Below are 22,401 nucleotides of genomic sequence, written 5' to 3' on the forward strand. Positions count from 1 at the left end.
GAAGGCAGCGTCTTTAATGGTCCGGAATAAATTGAATACTACACGTTGATGGAATAATTTGTTGTTTCTCACCTGTGAAAGGTAATCCCATGTGATCTCGTTTGGACGGTAAACCTGTTGGTACAGTTAAACGCAGCTAATCTTTATTCTCCGCTTTGACCTATCCAATATGGCGGCGAGGATGACGTATGATTCTACGCGGAAGGCGGCGTCTTTAATGGTCCGGAATAAATTGAATGCTACGTTGATGGATTAATTTGCTCCTCTACGCCCTTTTTGAGGAATGTATTGTCGGACTTAAACCATCATCTGAAGAGGTGAGATCGCTCCTTTTTTTCGCTATTTTTGCTGGCGGGATTGACTCTGCCCTACGGGCTATTCTCTCTCTCTCTCTCTCTCTCTCTCACTTTGCACCATTACACAATAAATATTCACAGTGAAAATATTTTGTAAGCGCGTTTCATGAACCAAGTTATAGGATTTGTTGACAACTCGCATCGCAATGAGAAGATCATTGGCACTACTGGTGTTAAGAATCAGACCATTTCATAAATGAATATTTTGCTGTAGAGCTGCAGTGTTTGTACAATTGCATGTTTTTGCTTCACTATTACTGTCACTATTCTGCTTCTTGCATTACTACTGTGAACTAACACTGAACATAATAATAATAATAATATCCAAGCTCGTGTTTCACTCTCACTAGTGCTCTGTAAGGCTTTTTCCTGGTGATATTCGTTACACTTCTACCCGGCGTGAAGCACTGACAGTCATGTGGTTGTGACTTCATCGTAAACAAATCCGTTCTACTCATCCAGACGATTTCACAACAGCAACGTTGCCAGATCTTTCCACTCTGGAACCCATTCTCAAAAAGATTGCGTTTTGGGCACCCAAAACGCCAGTGCCGTGTGGACACCAGGCCTAAACGATAAGCAATTGTATCGGAGTCACCTGAATCCGTTGCCATGTGGACAGGGCCTCAGTTGCTTAGAAGTTACCCTGGGGTCCTTTGTGACCTTGCCAACTATTACACGCCTTGCTCTTGGACTGATCTTTGTTATTTGACCACTCCTGGGGAGGGTAATAATGGTCTTGAATTTCCTCCATTTGTACACAATCTGTCTGACTGTGGATTGGTGGAGTCCAAACTCTTTAGAGATGGTTTTGTAACCTTTTCCAGCCTGATGAGCATCAACAACGCTTTTTCTGAGGTCCTCAGAAATCTCCTTTGTTTGTGCCATGATGCACTTCCACAAACATGTGTTGTGAAGATCAGACTTTGATAGATCCCTGTTCTTTAAATAAAATAGGATGCCCACTCACACCTTTTTGTCATCCCATTGATTGAAAACACCTGACTCTAATTTCACCTTCAAATTAACTGCTAATCCTAGAGGTTCACATACTTTTGCCACTCACAGTTATGTAATATTGGATCATTTTCCTCAATAAATAAATAAATGACCAAGTATAATATTTTTGTCTCATTTGTTAACTGGGTTCTCTTTATCTACTTTTAGGACTTGTGTGAAAATCTGATGATGTTTTAGGTCATATTTATGCAGAAATATAGAAAATTATAAAGGGTTCACAAACTTTCAAGCACCACTGTATTTAGCATCCAATATCAAACTTGATATGTCCAACAGTTGTCTGATTACATCTTTCACATCCATGAGCATTGGAGCTCGGAGCGTGCGCACACCATTAGGACTAATTACCATCCACCTGTTCCTGATTAGAGTGCAATCACAGCACATACATATAAGGACTCTCAGTAACACAGAGTTTTTGTGAAAGCCTTGTATTTTGTGTTGCTTTTCTGGTTTTGGCTCTGTTTGTGTTTTAGTCCTGTCTGTAGCAGGTCGGCTACCAGGCTAGCTAGTTCGTATTAATTTATACAACATTACCGGTCAAGGTTCTTCTGGGAAAATTGGCATCTCTTCTTCCTTTTCATTTTTATCTGACAAGTTCTCATATTTTAAGTCAAAAGTTATATTCCTGAAAAGTCATGGCATTATTTGCCATGTCCGCTGACGATGTCGCTAATTCTAACTATAACGTTTCTAACTAGGAAGTGGAATTTTATGTAGTGAACACAGACAAGTGATACCCACAGTGAAACATCCCAGTGTAGTTATGGTAAATATAGGCACTCTTGAAATGCTGTTCAACCAATCAAATTAGTGCCCCAGGATGAACTGTTGTATAATCAGATACATATTTGTCTCGTTTTTTTTTTTTTAACAGCTTGCTGAGCGCTCTACATCTCCACGCTGGGATGAAGCATTCTACTTTCTGGTGATTGACCCCAGAGAGGAAATACTTACTGTCAAAGTGAGAATATGCACATGACAAATCACAAGTGCAAAGCAACAGTAATTTATACAGCATGTTGTTTATTTCGTTTATTGATGTGACTCGTGATGATGTGACACCAGATTTTTTTTTTTGTGTGTGTGTGTGTGTGTGTAGCTGTCTCACAGGTGGGGCCAGCCTCTGGGTTCACTGGTGCTGCCTATAAAAAACATACTAGAGGAGCCAGCCTTGGTTCTGGACCAGTGGCTTCCTCTGGATGGGGCTTTGCCTGAAAGTGAGATATTGTTAAGGGCAGAGCTCAAGGTAATGACAAAACGTACAGAAGCACTGTTGTATATGAGCGTAATTGTTTTTAGGTTTTCTAGAATACAGTTCTGTTCATTTAGGTTATAAATCTACATTTTTTTCTTTCCGTACTCCAGCTGCTTCACTCTAAGTTGGTGGATGATGACAGTGTTATTAGTGGCATTGAAGAGGTGGACCATAGCATCCCCAGCACTGAGGCAGATGTTGCAGCCACTCAGGAGCTCAGACACAGGACAGCTCCCACCCATGGGTGGGTCTCATGCAAACTGCCTAAATGGCTTTAGTGGTTATGGTTGAATTGTAGAGACACTGGTTTGCTGACAGTTTTGTATGTGCGTGTTTGTGTAGAGGCAGAGAAGCTGGTGCTAGTGGACGGGGCCAGGTGAAACTCTCTATTGTTTACTCAACTGAGGAGAACAGACTGGTCATCATTGTCCATGGCTGCAGGTTTGTTTCAAACACACATACGTATGTGTATGTAAAGTTCCTTGACTCCTGGGTTCAAGTTACTGTATAATCGGAGTTTTGTACGCTCTCCTCGTGTCTCTGTGGGTTTCATCCAGCTTCTTCCAACTTCCCCACAACTTGATGGGTAGCCACATTGATTGGCTACTTTAAATTGCCCTTTGGTATGAATATATATGAGTACATGATGCCCTATAATGCCTGGCATCCCATCCAGGGTGTATTCCCAGCATGCTCCCATCATTCTGGATCCAGAATATAAAGACTGCCAACAAATTAAAGGAAAAACCAGTGGCTCTGGTATGTTGTTGTGGGGGTATTTTGTTGCATGGTTTGCGTCCACTTGTCCCCTTAGAAGGAAGCATCACTGCAAATCAGTACAAAGTTCTTCTGATTGATCCTGAATTGTTCCTATCCTGATGGGTGTGAGCTCTTCCAGCATGACTCCACCCTTATCCACATGGCATGGTGGCTCACTGAATGGTTTGATGTGGAAGAAAATGTAAATCACACGCTACGTGACCAGATTTCAGCCAGTAGAACATCTGTGGGAGGTTTTGGAGTGTGTTAGACAGCACGCATCACCACCATCATCTAAAATCTCAACTGAGGGAATATATTTTGAGAGAACTGAAAAGTTTCTAGGTCCTACCATCTGTTCCCCAATTATATAGTCATATGTTGTAGTCACTTACACTCACTGGCCACTTCAATAGGAACTTGTTCTTGATTCTAAAATTCCTGTTCTTGGCTGGCAGGAGTGGAACCCGATGTGGTCTTCTGCTGTTGCATGCTGAGATGCTTTTCTGCTCACTACAGTTGTAAAGAGTTGCTATGAGTTCCTTCCTGGCAGCTCGAACCGATCTGGCCATTTTCCTCTGACCTCTCTTATCAACCAGACTTTTCCACCCACAGAACTGTCGCTCACTCAATGTTTTTTTGTTTTTCACACCATTCTGTGTAAACTCTAGAGACTGTTGTGTGTGAAAACCCCAGGAGATCAGCAGTTTCTGAAATACTCAAACCAGTCCATCGGGCACCAACACGCATACTACAATGCAGTGGCGGCTGGTAGTCTTTCAAACAGGGGAGGCTGGTCGGTTACGATATTTCCAGATTTTAGAAGAAAAAAGAAAAAACACATCAATTTTGCCCGTACTCTTGCCTCTGATCTGGCTGATTGTTGGCAGGGTCACAAACTGTGAAATAACAGGTTCTTTTGGCCCATTAGCCTACTGTCCAATATACATGATGGTGGTGTTGGGGGGGGGGGTATATTTTAACATTTTATATTTTAAAATTGTGGCATGTTGTTTAAAAATTGATCATTATTGAAAGCAGCTCTTTGTCAGGAACCTCAGCAGTAACAGCAGAGTGTTCTGGAATAGGCACAAGCACTGACCTTGGGGAGCCAAACATAGAGCTGGGTGCCACACATTTCATTCAATGACACTTTCCCTATATTTTACTTATTTTGACTGAGAAATGTTTTATTGACAATTTTGATAACCCTTCACTTTTAATCCAGGTCTGTAGTGTGAAATGTTCTCGGCTGTGTTTTTATTTAAAAATGTTTTCCAAATTGTAGCTGTGTTTAATTCATATCCAGAGAAATATATATTCCAATATAATCTACTCAGCATAAACATTTTAAATAGATTCTATATTTTTGGTCCATCCATGACGTATTACTAAAGTAGCCTATTTACTGTTGTTGATGTGGGTCAAATATTATTCCCTACCTTTTTCACCAAGTCAATTTGAGGCGTTGGTCTACCCTGCTCTTTAATTTAAATTTTTTCCTCGAAAGGAAGACTGGCAAATGGCTTCGCCAAAATTAAATCAGCAATGCTTGGCATCTGTGCGCAGCTTTCTTGCTAGCTGACTAGCCCCCTCAAGTTCAAGTTCAGTCACTCAAATAAACGAAATTTCTGGAACTAAGATAGCAAACTTGACAACACTATATTTACACTTTATTTACAATGAAAATATATACAAACTAAAAAAGCTGGTAGAAACCGTATGTAATGAATGAAATCAGAATGTAAGCTGATCTCTTACAATACACCACAGCACTTGCGAATCCGCATGGGACTGAACTGAAATTCACCGCTGCCTGTCTATATTTGAAACGAGCTGTCAATCAAAGAAAATATTCGGCCGCTTTCACCAATCACCAGTCTCCTCGCGGAAAGCTTTGCCATGTCCCTCCCACTGTGAGACTGGGAGTCCGTGGGCGGGCATTTTCGCAGTATTTGTCCAATAACCATCTTGCATTTTGAGATTGAAAAGCACATAGCTCCCAAATGCCATTGAAGTCCACTGAGGCTGGGAGTCCGTGAGACTCCGTGGGCGGGCGTTTTCGCAGTACTTGTCCAATAATCGTCTTGCATTTTGATATTGAAAAGCGCATCGCTCCCAAATGCCATTGAAGTCCACTGAGGCTGGGCTGCATCGCGCTGTCACGAGGGGGAAAAACTCACGCACACATTAGGCGAACTGGGGAAAGTGATAACGGAATGATTTCGCACTGTAGTTGGGTTGAGCACATATATTTCTATGATTCTGGATCTGAAATAGCAACATTATGAGGTCGGCTATAACATAAGCCTAGCACAATTCATCCTACATGATGTTCGTCATTTTTAGAGGAGGCTGAGCCTCCCTCGTTGTCTTAGAGCAATCGCCCGTGCTACAATGAAAGTCACACTTTGAGATCACAATTTTTTTCCCATTCTGATGTTTGAAGTGAACATTAACTGAAGCTCTTGATTTATATCTGCATGATTTTATGCATTGTGCTGCTGTCAAGGGGTTGGCTGATTAGACAACTGCATAAAACAGCAGGTGGATGGGTGTTCCTAATAAAGTGGCCAGTAAGTGTAGATTTATTCTTCTTTCTGTCTTGATCAAAAAATGAGGTCAACTGGGTCTGTTCAGCATTTTATACATGCCACAGAACATGAGAGGATGGTAACTACTTACTTATCATGAAGTACACCTGTCATGTTCAGCAGCTCCACCCGTTAAAAATGAGGTTTTTCGTTTAATTTTTCACCCATCTGTATATAATAAGATTGTTTAGGCATTAACAGGAATTCTTCTTATAATGTCTGTAATTTACTAAGCATGCAGTTTAATTTAATGTACTAAGCAATGATAATTTATCTCTTAAAGTACAACATATAATACTTTTATCCATTTATAGTTATAGTTAAGTTTAATATTGTGGAATGTCCTCAACACAATTTCCTCCTATCAGTTACGTTACAGCTACTATAAACAGTCACTAGCTCACCCACTCTGTGATATAAAAGGAGGTAACTGATGTATTATATCATGAATTACTCTCGGAGGATGTCCAAGACTGTACAAGCCTTGCCTTATTTAAATCAAAACTCAAGACACACAGTTTCTCTTCCCACTCATGACTAATTTAACTAATTCTTTCTCTGTAATACATGTAGTTTTTCTGCTAACCATTCCTTTTAGAATAGTTAAGTTTCTACTTTAAACTGTCAGTTGTTGTATATTTTATCTTGTCTTTTATCCAATTATGCACTTTTAATGTTTTTTTTAATACTTCTGATTGCTCTGTACCGGAACTTTGGGTTTTGTTAAAGGCACTAGATAAATACAAATTATTAGTCGTAGTAGTAGTAGTAGGAGGAGGAGGAGTTAAGTTAAAAGTTAAAGTCCTTCCCACGCCTTAGGCAGCTGGGCCATAGAAGGTTCACGCTGCACGCTACACGTTCACGTGAAGAACCGGACCCTGGGCCATTAAACTTCATGCTTGGATGTTCACGTGTTGCGTCTGTTCTACTTTGACCGAGTAACCAACAATATGGACTCTTCGGATGACGACTAAAACAATGATATCAAAATCAAAACGATAGCCCAGTGCTTTTTGACGGCACACGCCCGAAGACTATAACACATACCTGTCGGTGATTTCACACGCTCATTCAAGTCCTCCCAAACTTGTGCCTTCTGGTCCCTATCTTTATAATCCACCACACGTGGATCCCATAGCAGGGGCCTTTCTCGAACAAACTCGATCAACTTTTCTCGGTAGTCGTCCATTTTATCTCCCTAGACCCGTTCTGATTGGCTGGCGCGGCGGTGACCTTGGGGTCGTGCATGCATTGACTGGAATTTCCATCTTCACGCCTAGAAAAAAGTGTGCATGTTCATTTCTCGCTTCACGCGTGAAGTGTGCAGCGTGCAACGTGAACGCCGTTCTATGGCCCAGAGCAAGTCATGCTACGTTTGTCCACTTTTCTTTACACGCGTGTAGCGTGCAGCATGCAGCGTGCAGCGTGAACCTTCTATGGCCCAGCTGCCTTACAGTACCTGGTATTCCTAGGCAGTCTCCCACTCAAGTACTAACCAGGCCCAACTCTGCATAGTGGCGCATCGGGCGGCGCCGATCTCCGTTTCCGTAGCCCTCGGCCTCTCGCCTATTACATAGCTAGGGTTACAGTGGGGGGCTAGTCCTCTGGTAACCACGAGAGTTTAACTCCCCATGCACATCTGTAGCAGTAGTACAACTCCAATTCCAAAAAAGTTGGGACATTGTGTAAAACATAAATACAAACAGAATGTGATGATTTGCAAATCATGGAAACCCGATAGTTCAGTACAAAGACAACATATCAAATGTTGAAACTGAGAAATTTTGTTGTTTTTTTGAAAAATATATGCTCATTTTGAATTTGATGTCAGCAACACGTGTCAGACAAGTTGGGACAGGGCAACAAAAGACTGAAAAAGTTGTGTAATGCTAAAAAGACCCCCTAATTTGGTTAATTGGCAACAGGTCAGTAACATGATTGGGTATAAAAAGAGCATCCCAGAGAGGCGGAGTCTCTCAGAAGTAAAGATGGGGAGGGGTTCACCGCTCTGTGAAAGACTGAGTGGGCAAACAGGCCAACAATTTAAGAATAATGTTCCTCAATGTAAAATTGCAAAGAATTTGGGGATCACATCATCTGTGGTACATACTGTGATATCATTAAAAGATTCAGAGAATCTGGAGAAATCTGTGTGTGCAAGAGACAAGGCTGAAAACTGACACTGGATGCCTGTGATCTTCAGGCCTTCAGGAGACACTGCATTAAAAGCAGACATGTGTCTGTAGTGGAAATCAGTGTATGGGCTCAGGAACACTTCAGAAACCCATCGTCTGTGAAAACAGTTCATTACTGCATCCAAAAATGCAAGTTAAAACCATAAATAAACAATATCCAGAAACACAACGACCTTCTCTGGGCCTGAGCTCTTTTACAATGGACTGAGGCAAAGTGGAAAATTGTCTTGAGGTCTGAAGAAATCATGGACACAACGTCCTCCAGGCTAAAGAGGAGAGGGACCATCTGGCTTATTATCAGTGCACAGTTCAAAAGCCAGCATCTGTGATGGTATGAGGGTGCATTAGTGCACATGACATGGGTAGCTTGTACAGCTGAGAAGGCATCGTTAATGCTGAATGATATATACACATTTCAGAGCAAAATGCTGCCATCCAGACGAAATCTTTTTCAGGGAAGGCCTTCCTTCTTTCAGCAAGACAATACAAAACCACTTTCTGCACATATTAAAACTGCGTGGCTCCATAGTAAAAGAGTTCAGTGTCAGTAATAGCACTGAAAACCCGAGTTTGGAGCAGCCTCCAAACATGGCCGCTCCGGCCTACAACTCCTAAGCACCACAGCGCCCCTAATCTTCGGAATACAGTATTAAGAAGTACACCTATTTCCCATTTCCCCATATTTACTTCCCTATATAAGCCCAGCATTCAAACACTCACCACAAAGTATCGTTCTGTGTCCCTGTGCCTGATCATACCATGCCTTCTGACTTTCTGCCTGACTACCAGTGCTTCTGACTTTGTTTATGTTTATTTCTGACTTCGTTTAGTCACCTGTCCTTTGACATTCTGTTTGCAAATTGACCAACTCTTGCCCATCCCCAACTATGACTTCAGATTGCTCTTTTGGATTTGGTTACCAGTTTGCGACATACCCGCTCTCTCCTGCGCTTGCATCCATAAGTGCCTGCACCCTGACATCCAGGTGCTAAACTGGCCTGCCTGCAGTCCAGACCCGTCTCCCATTTAATACGACAAAGGAGACCTCAAACTATTGAGCAACTGAAATTCTATATCAGTCAAGAATGGGACAATATTTCTCTTTCAAAACCACAGCAATTGGTCTCCTCCGTTCCCAAATGTTTAGAGTGTTGTTAAAAGTAGAGGTGATGCAACACAGTGGTAAACATGCCCCTGTCCCAACTTTTTTGAAATGTGTTGCTGACAATCAAATTCAAAATGAGCATACTGTATATTTTTCAAACAATAAAATTTCTCAGTTTCAACATCTGATATGTTGTCTTTGTATTATTTTCAATGAAATATAGGGTTTCCATGATTTGCAAATTATCGCATTCTGTTTTTATTTACAGTTTACATAGCGTCCTAACTATTTTGGAATTGGGGTTGTAGTAATATTAGGAGGAGGAGGAGGAAGAGTATGAGTAGGAATAGTAACAGAAGTAGCAGTAGTAGCATGAGAAGGAGTAGAATTAGAAGTAGTAGTTATACGAGGAGGAGGAGTAACAGAAGTAGTAGTAGCAGGAAGAGGAAGATGAATAGAAATATGAGTATTAGTGGAAGTAATAGTTATACTAGGAGGAGTATGTGGAGGAGGAGGAGTAACAGAAGTAGTAGTAGTAGCAGGAAAAGGAGTAGTAGTAGAAGTAGGAGTAGTAGTTATACTCGAAGGAGGAGATAGCATATAAGTTGGTATAGCACACAGAAGTAGAAGTAATAGTAATCGTAGTAGTAGTAGTAACAGAAGTAGCGGTAATAGTCGGAGGAGGAGGAGTAGCAGACATAGGAGGGCAAAGAGGAGGAGGAGAACAAGTAGGAGTAATAACAGAAGTAGCACTAGTAGTAGTAGGAGTAGTAATGGTAGGAGGAGGAGAAAGAGTATAAGTCAGAGTAGTAACAGAAGTAGCAGTAATAGCTGGAGGAGGAGTAGAAGTAGTACTAATAGTAGTAGTAGGAGGAGGAGGAGGACAAGTAGGTGTAGTAACAGAAGTAGCACTATGTGGCAACGGGGGCATGGCCAAGCGGCAGTTTGTGAATGGAGGGCGGGGTCGGGGAAGGTAAGTGGCTAAGGTGGGGTTTACATTAGACCGTATCAGCGGATCATCAGATTAACGTTTTTAAAACGATTAGTGTGCACACAGCAACGCCAATACGCGATTCGCGTGTACATAGCAACGGCAATACACGGATACGCTCGGCTCCGCAGGCATCCTGCGCTCCAAATCACTCCGCCCTGAACAGCGAGTGCCCTCTGGAGGGTGCGCACTCCGGCCCTGCGCAGCTCACAGAGCGCGCAAGCAGTGATTTGGGACTGAGCCGCTGTGTGTGTGATCTCAGTGCATGTCGGGCATGCGCGTCACTTACCACTTGCAAGTGGAAGGATGGCAAGCCTAAAGACAATCATAACTACACAATGGGCAGTATTTGCATCAGTATTTGCAGTATTTTCATACTTTTATACTCTTTAATGAAAGGTGATACAAGGCGGAAGTCCGTGCCGTTTTTCAGCAGTCGCGTCACATGACCAACGCCAGCGAATCAGGAAGGTGGATGTCCCAGTGACGTTGTCCAATGACGACGCCAGCTAGAGCTCAGCACAGCGTATCCGCGTATTCTCAATGTTTACACAGCACCGGACCAGACACGATCTGGATTGAATACGTGGACCCTGGCGGATTCCCGTTTCCCGGCATTTCCAGGCGTTTGAATGTAAACGGACAGTGCATCCGCGAAGAAAACGAGACAGATACGGTCTAATGTAAACTTGGCCTAAGTCGTTACACCTGGCGTCATTAATATGTGTGGGTGTGTTTGTTTGTTTGTCACAGGGATTGAGCATAAAAGGAGGGGGAGAGCAGAGAAGAGAAGCTCCCCGACCCCAAGAATGTGTGTGACTGAATGAATGAATAAATGGAGCTGAAAAGCCAAAATAACAAAATAAAGTGGGTATATGAACATCCTCTCTCCTCCAGGAGTTCCTGATGTGGGTGGAGCACAGAAGCACGGCAGGCGAGAAAGGATGTTCACATACACACTTTATTTTGTTATTTTGGCTTTTCAGCTCCATCCATTCATTCATTCATTCATTCAGTCAGTCAGTCAGTCAGTCAGTCAGTCAGTCACACACATGCTTGGGGTCGGGGAGCTCCTCTTAGAATAGAATAGAATAATCTTTATTGTCATTGTACCGGGAGATACAACGAAATTGAGGGTGCTCCCACAGAGCCACCATACACCAGAAAATAAAATGCACATAAGAGACACAGAATATACAATAAAAAACATCAGGGAATAAAAACGTCAGGGAGTTAATTATAGTCTCAAAATTGAGACATAAAATGTGCAATTTGCAGATAAAAAGCAATAAATATAAAGTACTTAAACAAGAAGCGGAGGTAGATTTGTTGGTTGTTGGGGTGGAGGTGTTTATGTGAGTCCGTTTGTGAGAGAGTGTGTGTGTGTATGTGTCCGTTGTTGTTGGCAGTCCTGATGGCCCATGGGAAGAAGCTGTTTGTCAGTCTGCTGGTGTGGGACTTTATTGACCTGAAGCGTCTCCCCGAGGGCAACAGATCAAACAGGGGGTGGGCAGGGTGTGAGGGGTCTCCTGTGATGGCCTTGGTTCTTCTGAGGCAGCAGGATGTGGAAATGTGTTCCAGGGTGGGCAGAGGGCAGCCGATGATTTTTTGGGCGGTGTTTATGACCCTCTGCACCGCCTTCCTATCCACAGCTGTGGACCCTGCGTACCAGACACCCAGACAGTACGTCAGCACGCTCTCCACAGAGGAGTGATAGAAGGCCAGCAGCAGCTTAGTGTCCAGGTTGTTCTTCCTGAGAACACGCAGAAAGTGCAGCCGCTGCTGAGCCTTCTTTACTAGGGCCCTGATGTTAAAAGTCCAGGTGTGGTCAGCGGAGATGTGGGTGCCCAGAAACTTGAAGGTGGTGACAGTTTCCACCCGTTCTCCATTTATGAGGAGGGGGGCGTGGTCCTGTCTTTTCTTCCTGAAGTCCATGATGAGTTCTTTTGTCTTTTGGACATTCAGGGTCAGGTTGTTCTCTGAGCACCAGAGCGACAGTTTCTCTACCTCAGCCCTGTACGATGTCTCGTCCTCACCACAGATGAGTCCAACCACGGTGGTGTCATCCGCATATTTTATAATGTGGTTGGTTGGGTGGGTTGGAGAGCAGTCATGGGTGTACAGGGCGTAGAGTAGAGGGCTCAGGACACATCCTTCTCTGCTCTCCCCCTCCTTTTATGCTCAATCCCTGTGACAAACAAACACACCCACACATATTAATGATGCCAGGTGTAATGATTTAGCCACTTACCTTCCCCGACCCCACCCTCCATTCACAAACTGCCGCATGGCCATGCCCCCATTGCCACCCACTAGTAATAGGAGGAGTAGTAATAGCAGTAGTATAAATAATGCTTTTTTTCTGTTCTTCCCATTTAGAAATTTGCCACCATGCTCCAAGGACGGCTCAGATCCCTATGTGTCCTTCACCCTCCAGCCGGATAAGAACAGAAGCACCAAAAGAAAGACTAGTGTCAAAAAGCGAGACCTCAATCCTGAGTTCAATGAAAGGTAAATGTTTCCATCACAGTACAGCAAAATCTCAGGTTCTGAACATCTTCAGTGGTTCAGCTAGAAACAAATGAGCGCTATGAGTGGTACTGCAATGGTGGGCATTTGGGAGATTTTTTTCATTTTTGACATTGTCTCTTCTGTAGGTTTGATTTCAATTTTTCCCTGGAGGAGGCCATGCAGAGACGCCTTGAAATGTCCGTCAAAAACAGTGGCTCTTTCATGAGCCGTGAGAAAGAGACCATTGGCAGGGTATGGCACTGATATGTTAAGATGGTTATTTTAATATTTCAAGCCTAAGAAAAAGAAAATGCACCATCTCCAGATGCTTTTCTGTTTCACCACTAGGGAGTCCATTTGTTTGCAGATTTGTGTGCTGAATTCTCTTTTCAGACTGTGAGACATTACGACTGGCTCTCTGAATGTGCTAAGTCTGTGATTTTGTGTTTTGTCTTCCAGCTGCAGTTGGATCTGAATCAGATCGACCTGAAGGCAGGGGTGTCACAGTGGTAAGTGCTTTAGATCTGGCTGTTTCAGCTATACTTTAAAAGATTAAACTCCACCTTAAAATACATTAAATATTTCTTTTGAAATATTTCTGATGTGCTCAGTAATTCTGGTAGGCTCATTTTGTACTTTCATTATTCTTGTGAGGTGTCAGCGAGTTTGTCTATCACACTGACATCGCAAGGGGACATTGTGAAGCTAGCATATTTACAATAGCATTTTAGTCTGAGAAACATTTCAATCATCACAAACACAAGTGATAGCAGTCAGGTTTGGCTGTTAGCTCCTAAAAATGTAAGGCTAAGAGCGTCTTGAGAAATCCAATGCAGGAGCAGTGGAGACAATAAACACTGAACAGTTTCAGACTGTAGTGCAGCTACATAACATAGTTGTATGATAGAGTTATGGAAAGTGTAGCTTTGGAAGCTGATCTGTTTGAGTAGACTGTACTGTACAGATGAGGAGGTGAGAGAGCTGGACAGACTAAAGGATTAAATTCTGCTGCATTTAACTCTCTTTAAGTAGAGATAAACCAAGGGCTAAATTACACTAAATTAATTAAAATAGGCAAACATGTCTACAAAAGAATTTAAACAAAAATCTTGAATGCAGTTAAAGATCACATGATGATGATAATAATAAGGACTAGGGCCTGATCAATAAATCAGCATTCTGATATTTTCGGCTGATGTGACTTAATTCCTGATAAATCAGTATCAATGTTTATAATGGCCAATGAAGACAATTAAAAAAGAAACGCAGAGACGGAAAACGGATCCTTTAAAGGAACAGTCCACCGTACTTCCATAATGAAATATGCTCTTATCTGAATTGAGACGAGCTGCTCCGTACCTCTCCGAGCTTTGCGCGACCTCCCAGTCAGTCAGACGCAGTCAGATGCACTTTCACTCCTGTTAGCACTCCTTGAACATCTTCTGCAACAAGATGGCCGCCGAGGAGTGAGTGTGTTTTGTAGCTCTAGTCAATTGGCTCAATATCTTTGTCTACTAAACATGTGATGCTTTACATCTTGAACTTATACATCTCTTGGTGCTTATGAATTGACGGTGGTCCATCAAGTGATAAAACTAGCAGCCTCAAGAACCAAATCCAAAGACTCTTGTCTTGACCTCATTTTTCTCTGAGTTGGACGCTGGTGGTCTCACAATGAGTAAGCCAATTACGCTACAAAGTATCGTCGACTTGATGCAGCAAACGAAGCGCGAAATGTTTTCGTACATTGACTCGAAAATGGATATGCTTGGATCTAGTCTGACGAAGATAAATGATTCCCTCCATATGCTTGGTGAGCAAATCACTGAGGTACAGCAAAGAGTCAGTGCAAATGAAGACAACATAACGGAGCTGCTCAAACGCATAAATGTGCTGGAAAAAGAAAATACGCACCTTAAAAAATGGACTGAAGATGCCGAGAATCGAAGCCGACGTTCCAATCTGCGTTTCATTGGTATTCCTGAGAGGGCCGAAGGGAACAATATCCATGGTTTCATGCGTCACCTGATTCCACAGCTCCTCGGAGAAGAAAACTTTCTTGGTCCGCCTGTGATCGAAATCTGCCACCGTGTCGGTAATGTGGATAACAACAACAAAGCCACATACAAGGGCTCCAGGCCGATCCTGGTAAAGTTTCAGAACCTCCAAGATAAGTCGAAGATATCGAAACTAGCCAGGGATAACAAAGGTCCTCTTCTCTTCAAAGTTATGGCTACGAATCGAGATGGCTCCTTAACAGAAAAAGAAGTTCAAGTCCACATTTATCCTGACTTCTCTGCTGAGGTCGTCAAGAGGCGCAGAGAATTTGATCAAGTGAAGAAAAAGCTCCGTGAACGGGACATTGATTATGGTCTCACCTTTCCCAGCACACTAAGAGTTACTCATGCCGGTAAGACCCATTTTTTTTATACACCTGATGATGCTGAGAAATTCTACCGTGCACTAGATTCCACTATTGACTCTGAAATAACAACAGACTGATGGCTATCACTGTCCTGTAGTGCCGAGGCCAGCGCACGGTTCGCAGTTCCTGGTCTTCTTTTTTTTTTTTTTTTGTCTGTAGCTATCCTCATGAACATTTCCCCCTGGGCGATTTATTACCCAAAGTGCAACTCCGCCGCTTAGTGAATTGTTGGACTATCTGTTTTCACTTTTTCTGTTGGACAATGACAGCTGCTCCACGCGACGTGGAAATGATTTAAGTTTATGCAGCCTGAAATGTGCTATTATTAGTTAACTATTGCATGTCTGCCACTAGCTCTATATTTCATTATTTGTGGTATTCCTCACATTTTGCGGGGCCATGTAGACTGAGTTGCAATCTGTTTTGTTTTTGCTCTCTCTCTCCTTCTCTCACTCTCTTTTTCTTTCTCTTTTTCTCCTCACTACTCGAAAGTGCGGTATGCAGTTTTTTAGTGCCTTATGTGTGTTTTTGTCTTGTCTTTGTGGGTGTGAATGTGTTAGTGTCTATTGCTCTCTACTTGCCTCCCTCATCTAGGTCTACTGACCTTGTTTGTTACTCATTCATGATGTATGATGTGTTTCATCACCCTTGTTATATCTTAATCTTATAAGTATTAAGGATTAATGAATTTTGCTAAAGGACTACTTGTTGTCCATTTAAACATTAGGAGCTTGATGCCTAAAATTGACTTATTGCGAATCTGGCTTACTTACAATAAACCTCATGTGATTACATTGTCCGAAACATGGTTAAACAGCAGTATTTCTGACGAGGAAATTAAACTTGATAACTATGTCTCATTTAGGAAAGACAGAGGATCTAGAGGTGGGGGACTATTAATATATGTCACATCAAATTTGACTGCTGAACTCGCTCTTCCTGGCGAGAGCCCCCAGCATTTTGAAGGACTTTTTATTAACATTACTTTTCATGAAAACAAACATCTGACTATTGGAAACATTTATAAACCACCGTCTGCTCCGGCAGAAACCACTGATTGTATTTTGTCTACTATTAATTCCCTAAATTGTTCTACTGAAAAAATTATACTTGGTGATTTCAATTCTAATTGGTTGGACCGTTCTTCACAAAAGGATCGCACCCTTTATAATAGTATAAATTTAACACAAATAATTTCTGAACCCACTCGAGTTGGTCCCAGCTCTTTATCTCTGCTGGATTGGATACTAGTTTCCCACCCAGGCAGAATAATTCAATCAGGTGTGCTACCTGACTATTTTAGCGACCATTCAATGGTATTCTGCGTTTGGAAAATTAAAATGGTCCATCAGCCTCCTAAGCTAATTAAAGTTAGGCATATTAACAAAATTAACTCTGAACACTTCATTCAAGACATCTTAAATGTGAATTGGGGAAGATTTCAACTAATTCCAACTGTTGAAGAAGCCTGGCACTTTTTTTACTCTGAGTTTTTGCAGGTAATTAACAAACATGCACCATTGATCTTAAAGAAGGTCAGAGGTCATAATCTACCCTGGATTAAAGGAGAATTTATCAACTTACTTAAACAAAGAGACAAGGCCTGGGAAAATTTTCGTAAAACCAAAGATGTTGCAGACTGGAACATCTACAAGGAGCTAAGGAATAGATGCAAAACTAACACAAGAAATGCTAAGGCAAGTTATTTTAAAGATAGTCTAGCAACTGACTTTAAAAACCCCAAGAAATTCTGGAAAAAAATTAATAATCTTACAAACAAATCCTCAAAAACCTCCACAACTCATATTAGCTTAAATAATCAAACGGTAAGTGAACCTTTATTAATTGCTGAGGCATTCAGTCATCACTTTGCTACAATAGGCCGCTCTATGTCAGTTAACCCCAATTGTGGGTCAACCCTGACACAAGGTAGGAGTAGCAGTTCCTTCTGCTTTAATTCTATATCTCCAATTGACGTCCAGCGGGTCATTGATAGCTTAAGATCTGGATGTAGTGCTGGCCCAGATGGCCTGGATATAAGGTTCTTTAAAATGGCCTCTCATGTTTTGTCATTCCCTTTAGCTGATTTGTTTAATTTATCCTTAATAACATGTGAAATACCTTCCTCATGGAAAAGCATTAGAGTAATCCCTCTTCATAAGGGCGGACCACTTCTGACATGAATAATTACAGACCAATTTCAATAATTAATAGTATATCAAAAATATTTGAAAAGCTAATATTCAATCAGCTATCCACATATCTCACAGACCACAACATACTATCGCAACATCAATCAGGCTTCCGACCTGGCTACTCAACCACCACTGCTCTCCTAAAATTATCTAATGATATAATGTCAGCGGCAGACAGCAACATGACTACTGGGGCCATATTTATTGATCTTTCTAAGGCGTTTGACATGGTTGACCATTACCTTTTATTAGATAAGTTATATGCTATTGGCCTCTCCAACAAGTCTTTATTATTTTTTAATTCATTTTTTCATAATAGAACTCAGTGTGTTTCCTTTCAGGGTAGTGAATCCAAATTTAAATTAATTGACAAGGGTGTTCCTCAAGGTTCATCATTGGGCCCGCTTTTGTTTTCAATTTTTATTAATGATCTGCCTCAAATATGCTCAGATAGTCAAATTCATTTATATGCCGATGACACTGTATTGTACTCTTCCGGTGCCAGTATTTCTCAAATTCAGAATTCTCTCCAATCAGACTTCAACAAAGTGCAACAGTGGTTTCTTTCAAATAAGCTTCTCCTGAATAAGGAAAAATCGTACAGTATGCTTTTTTGTACTCGACTTGGCTCTCTGTCATTGACTAATTGGTCAATCACTCTTCTTGATGGAACATTACTTGAAAGAGTGGAGGAGTTTAAATACTTAGGTGTCTGGCTTGACTCTCAGCTATCCTTCAAACTAGGGTATTAGGCAGAAAAAGAAATTTACCAGTCAAAAATAATATTTTATATAATCCTGATAAGCGCCGCAGGTGCGAAGACGAGCGCTGCAGGCCCGAAGTCCCTCTAGGGGGGTCTGGGGGCATGCCCCCCCAGAAAATTTTTGAAATTTAGACTTCATTTCCTGCATTCTAGGACATTTTCAGGGTGAAATGGCGTGTAATTTTTGATCAGAAATATTGCATATTTTTACTTTGTATTTTTTTCAGTTTCACTCCTGAATGTATCAGATGTATGTATGGTGTTTGATTTGGTAACAAAAGTGAAAAGAAAATAAACAACAATGAATTGTATATAATCTTTTGATCTAGTTACAGTATTTAATAAAAAAAAAAAAAAACCAACAGTATTCTATTTTACCATACCCCAATGAACCCCCCTTGTTAATCAATGTATCACACATACCTTTTCTGTCTTTTTGTGGAAAAACGAATCAGTTTTTGTCACATTCAATTTGGGGCGTTTGTTGGGATTCATCTTGATCCAGAAGAGTGAGTCAGCAAAAAAAATGCGGTTCTCCCGCCAAGAAAGAGGAAACTACAACGCAGGGTGTTTGGCAATTTTCGACCAATCAGAATTCGCGATTTATTCAGTCCGCATGTTACAAGATTCAGTGCGGGCCAAAATGGCGGAAACGATGAAATATTCTGATTTTTCATTTCAAGTTTTCAGTATTTTTCGTATTAAACTGTGTTTCTTACGATTTGTAAATGATGGCGGAACCACACACGGACTGGCCATCGGGAGTAGCGGGAGTTTTCCCAGTGGGCCGGTGGTTCAGTGTGGGCCAGCGGAGAAAAAAAACAACAACAAAAAAAAACAGTTGCGCGCTGGCCTTTAATATGATAAGCAATGTTAACAGTTTCTTTAACAAACTGTTAACATTGCTTATCATATTAAAGGCCAGCGCGCAACTGTAATAAGCAATGTTAACAGTTTGTTAAAGAAACTGTTAACATTGCTTATCATATTAAAGGCCAGCGCGCAACTGTTTTTTTTTTTTTTTCTCCGCCGGCCCACGCTGAACCACCAGCCCACCGGGAAAACTCCCGCTACTCCCGATGGCCAGTCCGTGTGTGGGCGGAACATAACTGGATTTATCGGATGACATGTGGGAGTATTCATGTGCGAAAATTTTCGGCATTATCGTCCGTTTCAGTATCCGTCTGTGTGTATACTTGCCCGTTGAAATCGGCAATCACCCGTCAAATTTACGGGTGGACGGGTCTCTGCCTAATACCTTACTTCAAACCCCATATTAATGCAATCTCCAAAAAAATAACCGGTTGTTTAAAATTTCTTTATCGTTCAGTAGACTGCTTTTCACAAGAAGTCCGGAAAAGAATTGTAACCCAGTTAATTCTTCCAATATTTGATTATGCGGATGTTGTCTATGGCAACACCTTTGAAACACATCTTCGCCCTCTCAATGTACTATATAACAGTCTTTGTAGATTTGTACTTAGATGTCCGTATAGGCCACATCATTGTGTGATGTATGAAACTTTGGACTGGCCAGCTCCCAAGACCAGAAGGCAGCTCCATTGGTCAACCCTAATTTTTAAATGTATTCACTTAAAGGCTCCTCCTTACTTGAAACAGTTATTAACTCCTCTAAGCTTTCATTACAGTTTACGGCACATTGACCATTTGTTTTTAGTTACACCTAGAATTCGCAAAGAAATTGGTCGTCGTGCATTTAAGTTTAAAGCACCATCAGACTGGAACAGTCTTCCTTCAACACTCAGGTCCATTTCTTCCTTTCATATTTTCAGATCATCTTTAATTACTCATTTTCAAACATCCTGCTCCTGTTTCTGAATGTTTTTTGTTTGTTTTTGTTTTTTCTCTCTTTCTTGGATTAGTTGTGCTGATACTGTATGATACCGTATATAAATGACATTATTGCAGTATGCTGGGTGGGGGTAGTGGGGTAGTTTGGAGAGCAACGTTGGTAAGTGTGTGTGTGTGTGTGTGTGTGTGTGTGTTTGTGTATATGTCTATTGTGTATATGTTTAGTGTGTGTATTCAAGTCCTGTTTTTCTTTTTTGGTATTGTCATTAGGACCCCCTTGAAAATGAGATGCCACATCTCAAGGGGTTATCCTCAAAATAAATAAATAAATAAATAAAAAATAAACAATGTAGCTAGGCTCAGTATGGCCAATGGTATTTTTTGGGGCTGTAGTTAGATGCGACCAAACTCTTCCGCATTTTTCCTGTTTACATAGGTTTATATGACCAGTGATATGAAACAAGTTCAGTTACACAAATTGAAACGTAGCGATTTTCTATGCTATGGAAAGTCCGCACTATAATGACAGGCATACTAACACCTTCTGCGCGCTTCGACAGCGCATTGATATCTGAGCTCCGTATCAATGCGCTGCCGAAGCGCACAGAAGGTGTTAGTACGCCTGTCATTATAGTGCGGACTTTCCATAGCATAGAAAATCGCTACGTTTCAATTTGTGTAACTGAACTTGTTTCATATCACTGGTCATATAAACCTATGTAAACAGGAAAAACGCGGAAGAGTTTGGTCGCATCTAACTACAGCCCCAAAAAATACCATTGGCCATACTGAGCCTAGCTACATTGCTAACAGGAGTGACAGCGCGTCTGACTGCGTCTGACTGACTGGGAGGTTGCGCAAAGCTCGGAGAGGTACGGAGCAGCTCGTCTCAATTCAGATAAGAGCATATTTCATTATGGAAGTACGGTGGACTGTTCCTTTAACCATGTTATGAGTATTGCTGTTGCATAGCTTGTCCATCAGAGGGCACACTGCACCTTCACTGTTGGCATGTTAGCAACACGGGTTTGAAATGCGGCGGCACGGTGGTGTAGTGGTTAGCACTGTCGCCTCACAGCAAGAAGGTCCTGGTTTCGAGCCCAGCAGCGGACGAAGGCCTTTCTGTGCGAAGTTTGCATGTTGTCCGCGTGGGTTTCCTCCGGGTGCTCCGGTTTCCCCCACAGTCCAAAGACATGCATGTTAGGTTAACTGGTGACTCTAAATTGACTGTGAGTGTGAATGGTTTTGTCTATCAGTGCGTTTACATGCACATAGAGAAAATCGAATTTCTGCCGTAGCTCGACTGAAATCGAAGTTCTAAATGCCATGGATACACCTTAGCTCGGCTGAAATCGAAACAAGCTGGATTTCTCGTAATCGAGCTACGCGACCTAAATTATGCGATTGTAGCCGAGCTACTTAGTGCATGTAACCCTATCGAGCTACATAGTCGAGCTACTTACTTCCCTTCCAGAAGTGACGAGCGACGAGACCACAAGCGGGAAACACAACAGCCTCGGTCGGCATGACAACAGTAGTAGTAGCGAGCAGCAGAAGAGGTCAGGAGGAACAAGGAGACAAAAAACAAAAACAATTGAACTTTTTGTGTGTTTATTAAGACATAAGTTAAATTGTAAGCAAAAAATGGACTTTAGAAAAATATACAATTGTGCAAAATAAGTTGTCTTACAAAACAGTGGTCTGCGCAAGACAGTTTGTAGCCAACAGGTGGCAATGACGTGGTGTGAATGTAAAGTGGAAATCACTCCTCTTCTTCATGACGACAACCGGAAGTGTACCAACACGATGGGGCGTGTAGCGCCACCTGTGGCTCGGGTGCACAATGTACCTCACACAATAGCCCGATTTCCTTGTGTGCATGTAGGATTGGATTTCTCTGGCACCCCTGCTGGGACCCTTAGCTCGATTACCGACAGTAGCTCGATTTGGATGTGCATGTAAACGCACTGTATGTGTCAGCCCTGCAATGACCTGGCAACTTGTCCAGGGTGGACCCTGCCTCTCGCCCATAGTCAGCTGGGATAGGCTCCAGCTTGCCTGCGACCCTGTACAGGATAAGCGGCTACAGATAATGGATGAAATGCCAAAAATCACAACAATCAACTGACCCAAGCAGAGTTGGGCATTTTTTGTACAGATCCTATATAATCAAGAATCCTAAAGTATATCATAGGTATATTAACATCTCATCTCATCTCATTATCTCTAGCCTCTATATCCTGTTCTACAGGGTCGCAGGCGAGCTGGAGCCTATCCCAGCTGACTACGGGCGAAAGGCGGGGTACACCCTGGACAAGTCGCCAGGTCATCACAGGGCTGACACATAGACACAGACAACCATTCGCACTCCCATTCACACCTACGGTCAATTTAGAGTCACCAGTTAACCTAACCTG

General features: G+C 41.9%; 1 protein-coding gene across 1 annotated transcript in view; it reads left to right on the forward strand.

Moving 5' to 3' along the window:
- esyt1a (extended synaptotagmin-like protein 1a) overlaps nucleotides 1-22,401 on the forward strand; it is a 91,064-nt gene that overhangs the window by 63,839 nt on the left and 4,824 nt on the right. Inside the window, exons 24-30 of the mRNA XM_060937430.1 lie at nucleotides 2,254-2,340; nucleotides 2,479-2,625; nucleotides 2,745-2,878; nucleotides 2,977-3,075; nucleotides 12,658-12,789; nucleotides 12,936-13,041; nucleotides 13,249-13,298. Of these exons, the coding sequence (XP_060793413.1) occupies nucleotides 2,254-2,340; nucleotides 2,479-2,625; nucleotides 2,745-2,878; nucleotides 2,977-3,075; nucleotides 12,658-12,789; nucleotides 12,936-13,041; nucleotides 13,249-13,298 (755 nt within the window). The remainder of the gene's footprint in view (nucleotides 1-2,253; nucleotides 2,341-2,478; nucleotides 2,626-2,744; nucleotides 2,879-2,976; nucleotides 3,076-12,657; nucleotides 12,790-12,935; nucleotides 13,042-13,248; nucleotides 13,299-22,401) is intronic.

This window comes from Neoarius graeffei, chromosome 13 (assembly GCF_027579695.1).
Source record: "Neoarius graeffei isolate fNeoGra1 chromosome 13, fNeoGra1.pri, whole genome shotgun sequence".
Taxonomy (NCBI): Eukaryota; Metazoa; Chordata; class Actinopteri; order Siluriformes; family Ariidae; genus Neoarius; species Neoarius graeffei.